This window comes from Balaenoptera borealis (assembly GCF_965194805.1).
Source record: "Balaenoptera borealis genome assembly, chromosome: 13".
Taxonomy (NCBI): domain Eukaryota; kingdom Metazoa; phylum Chordata; class Mammalia; order Artiodactyla; family Balaenopteridae; genus Balaenoptera; species Balaenoptera borealis.
Window position 1 is genome coordinate 55,209,432 of NC_138870.1, and position 12,118 is coordinate 55,221,549.

The window sequence follows — 12,118 nt, forward strand, 5'->3', positions numbered from 1 at the left end:
GAACTTTTGGAAGAGAAGATAATTATTCTTCACTTTGCTTCTATTCCGTTATGACAAATTCCCATGGATAACCATTATGTAGAAATTCTAGTTATTCCTAAGAACACCAATCTGAGTGCTCAAAATTCATCCCTGAACCAGTTTCATATTGTTATCTTAATAAAAGAAATCAGAAGTTAATGTTTTCCTGAATAAATAATTGATTCGTGTGAGTATGTGTGTGTCTGTGTGTGTGTCTTGACCCTTTTATTTATGTCTTAGTTTGAGGTATACCTGTGACCAGTTGGCTCTTAATTTCCTTTTTGTTTTAGTTTGTTTTCCTCTCCTGTTTGTGCTGGATGGAAATACTTTGTATTTTCACATTTCTCATGTTTGGAGAGAAGAAAGATATAATCAACTTTATGTTTAGTTTAGGGTTTTTGTTGTGCCTGTTTAATGAGAGAGCACTGGAGGGGTTTCTTTCACTAATTCTCCAGTGTTTAAGGTCACAAGTCAAATTCATCTGTAAGTCAGGCCAATTGTCATTCAGGTACTTTTAGGCAAAAAAAAAAATTCTGAGATTGAATTAAATTTTAATAGGAAGAATTGCATATAAAAAAGATCTCAGGTGTGAGATAGCCCTACTTCGTAATATCACAGATTTGCTTGAACTTCCTTTTGACTTTAGGTTGTAGTGAAGAGAAATAGAGAGCAAAGTACAAAATGAAAATACTATGTAGGTAAAGTATACTTCAAATAATGTGTTCAGGCAGACACTTAATTTATATTTTCCACTTGCCTAAACAAAGAAGACTTGATACGAATTGGATACTATAGAGGAAGATTTGTGCTCCTTTTCTAATCATGTTCCTAGAAAGGTGGTTGGTTTTGCACAAATGATTACTAACACCAAGCACAGATATTTTAGGATGAGAGAATGGGTTTTCCTCATCATTTCAGATAAATATTAGCTCATAGATGCTGAGCAAGGACATGATTTTTTACAGGATATAGTAGGTCGAGCTGAAGAGAGGAACCAAAGGCATCATTATAGGTAAGTCAGGGAAAGATGGTATTGGCAGTTGTCATACAATTCCAGCCTATGGCTTCTATGTTACTAATATGAGTTATTTTGACTTCCTCTGTGTTTTTATGGGCAAGTAACTTCCACTGGGACTCAGGGCTCTATCTAAGGATACAGATAAATCCAGTCAGGTGGAATTACGGAAAGCCCAATTGTTGTCTCCATTATCTTGGTATTTTAGGCTGTCTTACCTAAACAGTTGACTCATTTTTTTTTTCACTTAACTTTGCCAGAGAGGACCGAGCCTTAATGTATCAGTAAATTCTCTCTCACAATGCCTTTGAGTCATCGTAGATTATGATCCAAATATGGAAGATTCAAATACATTTGAGTTATTTTCTGAAATCACTTTACTTCAAGGAACCCAGAGATCTCATTCTTTGCCAGTTATTCTTCTGAACTTTTTCATCGAAAGCCCCTCGTTACTTTGACTGACTTCCAACTCTGGCTCATTTTTATCTCAAGGTCTCAACAGATCATTTTGCTCAAGAGAACATAACAGATTGGTATTCTGTTGCATTTCAGTTCTTTTTTGAGACTAGATGGATGCTGAAGAGCATTTTATGTCAGTTAAATCATTCAGACCTATCTTATCTTGTTAGCTGACTTTCTGCAGTTTCCAGAGCTCGCTCTGGAACCATATAGCTTGGCACAAGGGTGGAACAATGAATTTTATATCCTAGATTCTGAGATTTTTAGCTCTGAATTTTTATACTGCCAACCAGGAGAAAAAGGTGAATGGAGAACTGATTCCATTTTAGGCTGCTTTATTATTATTCTATATTGCTTTAATCCACAGTGCATCTTCTAAGTGATTTAGCAGGAGTAGTCACAGCCATTGTTTTCTGCAGGATAATGTAGGGAGCAGTTTGCTCGGAAGGTCAACCCTATGAGCTCTCATATCATTGCTATTGATTTTTCTGATTACAAAGGAGGGAGAGGAACGGTTAGGAGAATCCTAAACTTTGAAAATAACTTTTCCTGTTATTTTGGCCTTGGCTTTAATTTCATGTTTGTATAGGTGAAGACAGGCATGTGTAAATAATGACATAGGAGTTGACAACAAGGACTTCCTTGGGGAAAATGAGCATGAACTACAATGGATGATAGAATTCACTTTATTCCTGTTTCGGAAAATATGTAGTGATGGCAAACTTGTAATGTCTTTTAAAGACTAAAAATAGTTGCATGTACAGTTTGGAAACCCATAGAACTAGATTAGCAAAAAGGTAAAGTGACAATTACTTAACATTTAATGTGATTGATTAGTCCAGTTGATTGTGATGCCAGTGCACATTGATTTACACTCTTTATATTTTTGAAAGAGCTACTAAAAGAAATAAAATGTGACTCTACACTTTTTTTAGATGGCTCCGTATGCTCTAAAGTCAGCAGGTCTTAGTCATATATACACATATATGTAAAGATACATGAAAACAGAGCAAGGTACTATTAAGCCCAAATCTTTTTCTAGCTCTTTTGTGTGTGTGTGTGTATACAGATGCACTGATTGATTTGGAGTGGGGCGTTCTGGTTTTTATGCTTTATCACAGTATGATGTGAGCATTTAGAATAGCAAAAAATTAATAGCTATCTAAATTTGACCCAGAAGTCAGAACTGGCTAATGCGCTTCGTTCCCAATCTCAGCTCTTGTCTATGTCTTTATAGGAAACTTGGAAATATTTTACTTTTAACTACTCATTTGATTTCCACCCTAGAAGTTTTTAAAAACATTTCCCCATGGCTACCTTATTTTGTATGGGACTATCTCCCAGAAGAACAGACCCTTTATTGCCTTGAAATCAGATGGGGATCTCAGTTCCACCACTTAAGAACATGGGCAGATTTCTTAATCGCCCATTTAAACAGGGGAAGTAATAGCTGCCGTACTTAAATAAGATAATGCTCAGAAAATCACTCAGTACTTTGACTGGAAACTTACAAAATTGGTAGGTACTCCTTTTAAGGGTAACATTTTAAAATATGGAGGGAGTTAAGAAATTACATTTGACTACCTACTAAATGCTGTAGCTTTTGTCAGGCTTACCTTCCATATACATTAGCTCCTTTAATCCTTTCATGTAGGCTTTATGGTCTTCATTTCACAAATGAGAAAACTGTGATTCAGAGATGTGAACTCTGACATGTCTAATGTTCAGCTCCAGTAAATGTGAGTACCTGGGCTTGAGTTCAAATCTAATTCTAAAGCTTATGATCTTTCCACTATTATGCGGTGTCAAATATCTCGTAAAGTATTTGCTACAAGGTAGATTATGTTTTCTCCGGTAACCAGAAATGTAGGTTGCAAGTTAGATTTTGAGAAATCTTTGGAGGGCAGTTCTCTACGAGCTTATAAAGGGATTGGCAATATGTGCCTACTGCAACCCATCCCCACAGACTTCTGGCCCCCAAATAAACCAGAAGGCTATGACTTTGGAGATCATGGCACATCCAGAAGTTTTTTTATTTGTTAAATGAAGGGGCTGGATGAAATGTCTTCTAAAGCCCTACCAAGCTGTAGAATTCTAAAGGCGAGAGGGAAACAACAGGGAAACACACAGGTGATATAAACACCAGTGTTTCTTTCTTTCCTTCCTTCCTTCATGCAATAAATATGTAGTGAGCACATCTTATGCACCAGACCCTAATGCTAAGCACTGTTTCCAAGATCAAGAGTTCTATTTGCTAGATGAATTTCCTTTTTTAATTAATTTTTTAGGGCTAATACATTTAAGAGCCTGGAGTACCAAAACTTCTTAGAGAAAGATATAATTACATTTCCCATTTAATAGTCTCCCCAATCCTCATGAACTTGCTTCTAAAGCATCTTATGAAATTAAATACACAGTTCTGAACTTACACTTTTTTTAAAAGGCAAAAATAAGAATGAAGACAAGCCAGGAGGGAATAACACTTTTAACATATGATTGTTAGTATAACAGGGCTGATAATAGTCTGAAATTCAGTTCTTACAAATGCAGAATTCCCACCCTCTCTCCCTACTCCCCGCCCCCCAGATAAGCAGTAAGTACTCAGAATAAGTTATTGTCTGAATTATACATGGGTTTGTAGTGTGGAACCAAATTCCACTCTGGTGAAGGAAAACCAAATATACACTTACACAGTATTGCATATGTTAACATATTAAAAACAAAACAAGTCCCCGAAATGTTTTGTTTTCTACTGAAAAATAATATTCCGAAGAGCATTAAACACAGGGAAAAAAGTTAAAGCCAGTGTTTTCCAATATGTAAAATTCCTGGATCTATGCTGGTTTACAAAGGAAAATCCTAACTGGTTTTGCAGCTTTTGTAAAGTTTGATCAGAATGATTAAATAATGTGGATTTTAAGGAACAATGAAAACCTCCCAGATCGACGACACACAGCACAGCTAATGTGTTTCTTCTAGATGTCGTCTCAGAAGAGGGTTTCAGTTTACATGTAATACTGGCCCCAAGACCAAGGAGCAAGTTTGCTTTTAACAAGTCCAAGTGATAATCGTGGTATTTTGCACTTTGGTTAATGGTGCGAATTTTATTTTTGAATAGACTTTTTGTAAATGGGATGCTCGTTTTTAAGTCCTCTTGTTTGCAGGGCTTTCTCTCTCTATGAGAGATTTGCTTTCTCTAACTTTGAAATGCAGTGAAACCCTCTCAGAAAACAACCCTCTTTCTAACAGACTTTAGATACACCCGGATCGCATCATGGCCCCGGAATATAACCACCATACAGAAAAGCCTGGTGTAGCACTGTTAGCTTTTAAGATCAGCAGTCTCCTACTCTCAACCCCACCTACCATCCCCATGCCCATGAGAAAGGATTTCTATCTTCCATGTTTGTATAATTTACTACTGAGTAAACTGTGCAACCTTACAATTGCTCCTAAAGGGTAAATCAGACACTACTTCTGTATTAGGGAATTTTGTACTCATATAACCCATGATGTACTAGCCAGAGGGTTTCTTAAAAGCTTCATTCTTAAGGTGATCTATGGGTGTAATGGAATATTTGCATTGATGGAACCTTCTATGAGATTGGACTAACTTAAAGGAAAACTTCCCCTTTAAGAGTTCCATCTGGTTAGGAGTGAAAGAACATTTATTGAGCACCTCATTTATGGCAGCCACTTCACTCCTCACTCCTCACCGGAGGTGTTATCTCCATTTCACACCTGAAACCAAATTAAGGTTTTCAGGGACCTGCCCAAAGTCATAAAGCTAACATGGCAGAGCAGGGATTTGCATCTAAGCTTTCCAAAGTGGAGTCTCTGTTCCTTTTGAGATCTCCCTCTCTCCCTGAGATCACACTCAGAAAGAGGGTGTGATTCACTGGGCACTCCCGGCTTTCACTTAATTTAACTCATGCCCTTATGACCGAAAGTAAGACAGGACCACTAATCCTTGACAAGAAATGATTCCTTTGTGGAGCCATTCAAAGTAGTAACCCCTACTGCTATGATTCAGAGGGCCCAAATCTGACGCTTAGGTGGAGCTGAGCCAGTGACAATTTTCATTACCTAAAATATCTCCTCATAGCAGCAAATGCATGTAACCTAAAGGGAGGTAGCGTTGTCAGGAGAGTGAGAGCCCTGGCTTTAGAGTCCAACAGAACTGGGTTCAAATCCCAGGCCTGCCATTTACCAGCTTTGTGTGCGACCTGAGTTATTCAGCTTGCCTTTCTAAGACTTAATTGCTCGTTTGCAAAGTAAGAGAAATAATAACAGCTACCTTACATGGACGGCTGCTGTAAAGATTAAAATAACACATGCGAATGACTTAGCCCGGTGCCTAGGGTATTTTAAATGCTCAATAAATGTGAACTAACATTATAATCGTACAAAGTTTGGGTTCATTCATGGAACCTGTTAGATAGGTCAGGAAGATATTTGGTGAGAAATCTTGTGACATAAAAATCTTATTTTGTCTATGTACCTGTGTATCTTTGTATCTCTCTGTGTATCTATCAATCTATCACCTATCTCCATCTATTTTTACCAGATTGAAGGGAGAAAGGAGAGTCATTTGGCAGTGTAGACAGTTATAATAGGTAATTTTAGTATCGTTGTACCAAGTACTTGCTGCTAACCCAGGTAACAAAAGTAAAATGCAAAACGAGTTATCCTGGCTCAGGTTACCTGTATTTTTGTGTTTATATAGCCTTGAGATGATTCTCATACACAGAAGAGGATGTACTAGGTTTTCTTTACTCTGAAAATGAAAATTATAAACATGTTTTTTTTTTTTTTTGGCTGTGTTGGGTCTTTGTTGCTGTGCGCAGGCTTTCTATAGTTGCAGTGAGAGGGGGCTACTCTTTGTTGCGGTGTGTGGGCTTCTCATTGCAGTGGCTTCTCTTGTTGCAGAGCATGGGCTCTAGGCGCGTGGGCTTCAGTAGCTGTGGCACAGGGGCTCAGTAGTTGTGGCGCACGGGCTTAGTTGCTCTGTGGCATGTGGGATCTTCCCAGACCAGGGATCAAACCCGTGTCCCCTGCGTTGGCAAGCGGATTCTCAACCACTGCGCCACCAGGGAAGTCCCTATAAACGTGTATTTTGATAGAAAGTGTATGTGATATGTGTGTGTTGGTGTATTTGGGGATTGGAGTAGGGGTGATAAACACAGGGAAATTATAATATTAAAATTTGACTCAAAAGGGAAAAAAACAACTGTGATACCAGAAAAATCTTCTGTGAAGCAAAGCAATGAACAAACTGTTAAGGTAGTTAGAAATATATTCATGTCAGGTTTGTGTTGAGTGTGGAATTGTTAATTGTTAATAATATACATTGTTTATTATTATTTTTTAGCATCCCTGGTTTCCATCTCAGAGAAAAACATTGATGATTTCTGCTAGCTTTTTTTTTTTCTCTCTCTGCTTTGAGTGAACTGATTGACAGGTGTTTGTTTGGGGCAAGGAATAGGAAATTAACTATGTAGAAGTGTGCTAATATTTGTTTTTTTGAGTTAGAAGCCTATATATTTTCACTCACATTTAGATTTGCTTTTGCCTAACAATGTGGGTAGAAGTGGTTTGTAAATTGTACAGTAATATATCAATGTTAATTTTTGTAATTTTAGTTGTGATATAGAAAGAAAAATCATCATTTAAGAAACATTAATTTTCTAAAAGTCTACTTTACATAATTATGGATATGTGGGAATAATTTTTTTTAAATTACAGATAGAAATAAGGGCAAAATGGCTTTTAAAAAGCATTTTCATGCATTTCAGAGATTACTCCAGGGGAGTCTATTAGGGTGAGGGTTGCACAGATCTCTCTTTGCATCATGCAATGAAAAATGGAGAAGACGAACCTTCAAGGAGAAAGAGATTGTTAAAGCAATCTTAATACCTCATGTGCAAACCAGAACATTCTTACTTGAAATGTGTCCCTTGGTGCAGCACTTATAAGAAATGTCAGGTAGGAAACGATATGACTTCCTTTTTCATTTTGCAGAAAGCAGAAGCCACTGGAGAAAAACGGCCAAGAGGCAGACCTAGGAAATGGGTGAGTAGTAAGATAAAATTTCTGTTCTTTTTTAGTACAGAAAAATTTCTGGTGTTTTTTTTTTTTTAATAAATTACTTTTATTTTATCGATTACATGAATTTCTAACTTCTGGTTTGATGCATCTTTGAAAGGGTTAAGGCAAGCAGCATATTATCACCACCTCTTACCCTCAGGCTCCAGGAGTTTCCTCAAAACACTTTTCTTTCCTGGGAGTGTCTCCTTTTTCTATCTCTTATCAACATGAAAAGAGTCTCCACTCTTCCTTCAAAGGGGGTAACAATGAGATGACTTGTTCCCTGGGTTGAGTAACTAAGGTTAAAGGGTATTATGAAACATTGGAAGTTGATTACAAATGGTGATAAAATTCAGATGAAATGTGTATGAGATAACTTTTTAACTCTTTCTTTGCATTTCTTTTTGTTGTTGTTCCCGGGATGGTTTGGCCTTGGAAATATCTCATTTTCTAGGTGGTTTGTGTTTTCCTTTTCACGTTGCCTTTGTTAGGAAACCAGGTTTTACGCACTGGTTTTTCTTGCTTCCCTTAGTAGTGATTCTTACATACTGACGTTGGCTTCCATGCAGGTGTACCTGACCCCAAAGGCACACAGATCCTGTATCTTTCTGAGGCCAGAAATTCACTGATCACTGAAGAGCTTTGTTAATTTTACCACTTGAACCTTGTTCTTTATGCTGCTACATTACCATGTTCTTCTGGTCTGTCTTTCCCACTGACCGAGGAGAAAAGTCTTACAAACGAATAAAACCATTTCTCAAGAAAGATAAAGGCATCCTCTCTACCCTGGGTCATCTATGATGGGATCTTTGGCCTTGCTTTTCTCTCTTCCATGGTTCCATCTTCATGCTTCATCTTTTTCTGAAGTTCCTTTGCTGCTCTGCTGGATTGTATTTTCCTGCTAGTTTGCCATTCTTCTCTCCTTCAGAGTTCTGCATCCCTTTCTATTTATACTTTGGTATTGCCTTTCATTCAATTTATTCATCTTGTATTTTTTTCCCTCTGCTCAACATGTGTTGGGATTACATTTCTTAGCACAAGGAAATGGGGATGATCTTTAGATTAAAAACATCTCAGTGTTACAGTGTAACCTTAAAGTAAGAGCATTTTATTCAACCTTCTGGTCAATACATGAATTCTCTCCAAACTAACCCACCAGGTGGTGATCATCTAGACTCTGCTTGATTACCTTTAATGTTAGGAAACTCTGGTCCTCTTAAGGCTGCCTCTTCTCTCCTGGAAAGCTCTGAACGTTAGAAAACACTTCCATCTGACTCCCTGTAACTTTTGCTCACTGTTCCTAGGCCTCCCTCCTGGGAATATACAGAGTAATTGTTATTACTTTTACTTGTGATAGCTCTTCAGATATTTGAACGCAATTAACATATACCCTTTGTTCTCTTTTCTGGTTTGAATATCTCTAAGCCTTTCAGCTTTTTCCCATAAAGGAACATTCTTCTTATTCTCCTCTGAGTATGCTTGTTTTTTTGTCTTTCGTAATATGTCACCCAGAACTGAGTATCATATTCCAGGTGTGGGCTCCATAACCAATGGGTTTATTACCTCTCTTGTTAGACATATGGTTCCAGTTACCTATTACTGTTTCATCAACCACCCCAAAACTTAATAATGTAAAAAAAAAAAAAAAAGAAAAGAAAAGAAAGCTCACGGATTCTTTGGGTCAGGAATATGGACAGGACACAACAGAAAGGCTTGTTTCTGCTTCAGGATGTCTAGGGCCTCAGCTGGGAGGACTCAAGCAGCTGGGGGTTACCCCTCATGCTTGGGGTAGAATTGGGAGGCGTCTCTACTCCCAGGTCTGGTGCTTTTGCAGAATTGGCTTGAAGTCCGGGTGCATCTGGGGGTGTCCTCTGGAGCACCCACACACATGGCCTTTCTAACATGGTGGTCTCAGGGTGGGAAGTCAGCCTTCTGACATACACTCAGGGTTCCCAGAGAGGGTGTTTTCCCAAATGAGGAGAAAGCTGCAAGCAAGGCCTTTTTTGACCTAGTGTCAGAAGTCAAAAAGTGCTACTCCATTACACTCCAGTGAGCACAGTGTTGACTAAAGTGGTATTGGCCACATATCAAATATAGGTCTGCCATTTTCTAAGCATCAGAACTAAAAGGACATCGTATCCCATTGAACTCATTGATAAGAAAAACCTATATAAACTTTCTTATAGGCAACAGAATAGGAAATAGGTAAGTTCTTTGAAGTCGTGAGATTAATGTTGCTAAAATGAAATGAAACACATTGTAAGCAAATACAGTGTGATTTAACCAGCGCTCAGCTTCCATCAATTGTCCCCCAGCCCAGCTTTATTGAGATGTAATTGACATATAACCTTGTGTAAGTTTAAGGAATACAGCCTGTTGATTTGACTTGTGTATTGCAAAATGATTACCACAGTGGCATTAGTTAATAACTCCGTCATCTCACATGATTACCATTTCTTTTTTTGTGGTGAGAACATCTAAGATCTATTCTCTTAGCAACTTAGGTATAGAATACTACATTGTAAACTATAATCACCATGCTAGATCCTCAGAACTTACCTTATTACTGGGAGTTTGCACCCTTTGACCAATATTTCCTCATTCCCTCCACCCACCCCAACTCCCCCCGCAGGCCCCTGGCAACCACCATTCTACTGTTTCTATAAATTTAGCATTTTTAGATTCCACATATTAAGTGGTAGACAGTATTTGTCTTTGTCTGACTTATTTCACTTAGCATAATGTCCTCAAATTTCATCCATGCAAATGGCAGGACTTCTTTTTTTCTCTGGCTGAGTAATATTCCATTGTATATGTCCACCACATCTCCTTCAGGCACTCATCCGTACATGGACTCTTAAGTTCCATATCTTGCCTCTTAACTGGTCTTCCTACCTTTCACCTTTTCTACCTTTGGCTCTCCTGTGTTTGCCAGTTAACCTGCATAGGGTACAGTCACATCACTGCTCTTCCTAGAAACTTTCTACGGATCCACAGCTGGCCAGTGAATTGATTACAACCTTCCCTAGCTCTTCGAAGTCCCCACAGTTTATACCCACCTCCCTTTATGCCTTTATTTTCCACCACTCATCCTCACACAGCCGATGTTTCAGCCAAGCTGGAATAAAATATGTAGTAGTTAAAGGATCTGTATGTTTTTATTTTCTCAATGGATTCTTGCTCATTTGGGGGATATCTGGATTCCAGGCACCTGATCTTCATGCTGAATAAGAAGCCCACGTGAAGCACCCACCACAAAATCCCTTGCCTTTCCGGGAATAATTGGGCCATCTTCATTGACCCTCTTGGTTTCTAGTTTTTACTGGCTGTGAGAATGGAAAATATTGTGTAGCTAATTGTTATAAGACCCCGATTTGTTCCCCAAAGAAGAGTTGTTCTACTTAGAAAAGGAAATAGAAGGAAATTGTGTATTTTTTTTCTAGACAGCGTGTTTCCTTTTTGCTTATATATATTCTGTTGGGTAGAGTGTGCAGCCAGTCACAGCAAGGCATTCAGTTCAAGGGCATTCTTTACTGGAAAGCTTGTACTAAAGAAATAAATTATTGCATTTTCCATAGGAAATGAGCCTTGTACTTTACAGTAAGTTCAATTCTTTCCAACAGTGTCATTCACTGATTTCCTTATATTAGAGATATATTTTTGAACTGACAGGATTTACTAGGTACAGGGCCTAAAAGCCAAACTGGTACCCTTTTATTCTTCTGGGTTGTTTTGTTTTAAAGTTCTTTTGCTTTTAAAAAGAAGTCTTGTACATTTTATGGTGTCATATAACAAGGCTGGAAGAAGATATCTACATTGGAACCCTCTCATCTGATGTGACTGGGATCAATACTTGGTAGGTTACTCCAAAGTTGATTAACCAAAACTATGTGGATATAGGAAAGAAGTTTGTGCCAGTCTTGCTTCTGCAGGGGATGGAGTGTTGACTAATCCAGTGAGGACATTGACTAGATTTTGATTAAGAGCACTTCTCTTATTTACTTTATTCCCCTTTGTTTTTTTTTTTTTTTTTTTTCTGAGTTTGAATCAGATTTCAGATCTATTATTTTGATGAGCTGCTTTGGACTTTCACATTTTTTTGGTCTGGAGGAGGTGAGAGGTCAAGGAAGGAGAGAGAAGTGGGACCTAACTTTTCTACTGGTCTTAGAGTCAGGAGCTCAGGATCTGGATTCAGGTGGCTTGGGTTCAAATTCTGGCCCATCACTTGACTAACTAGAATCTTCAGCAAATTACATGACCTTTTTAAAAGCACTTTTAAAAATTATTTTAACTGAGGTATAGTTGATGTACAATATTATATAAGTTTTAGGTGTATAACATAATGATTCACAACTTTTAAAGGTTATACTCCATTTATAGTTATTATAAGATATTGGCTATATTCCCTATGTTGTACTATCTATCCTTGTAGCTTATTTATTTTATTCGTAGTAGTTTGTACCTCTTAATCCCCTACCCCTATCTTGCCCCTCCCCCCTTCCCTCTCCCCACTGGTAACCACTATTTTGTTCTCTA

The 12,118-nt window shown here is 37.9% G+C and overlaps 1 protein-coding gene across 2 annotated transcripts in view; it reads left to right on the top strand.

Moving 5' to 3' along the window:
• Positions 1 to 12,118, top strand: part of HMGA2 (high mobility group AT-hook 2) — a 135,159-nt gene that overhangs the window by 5,576 nt on the left and 117,465 nt on the right. For both annotated transcript variants that reach the window (XM_082351317.1, XM_082351316.1), the window contains exon 3: positions 7,517 to 7,567. In XM_082351317.1, the coding sequence (XP_082207443.1) occupies positions 7,517 to 7,567 (51 nt within the window). The remainder of the gene's footprint in view (positions 1 to 7,516; positions 7,568 to 12,118) is intronic.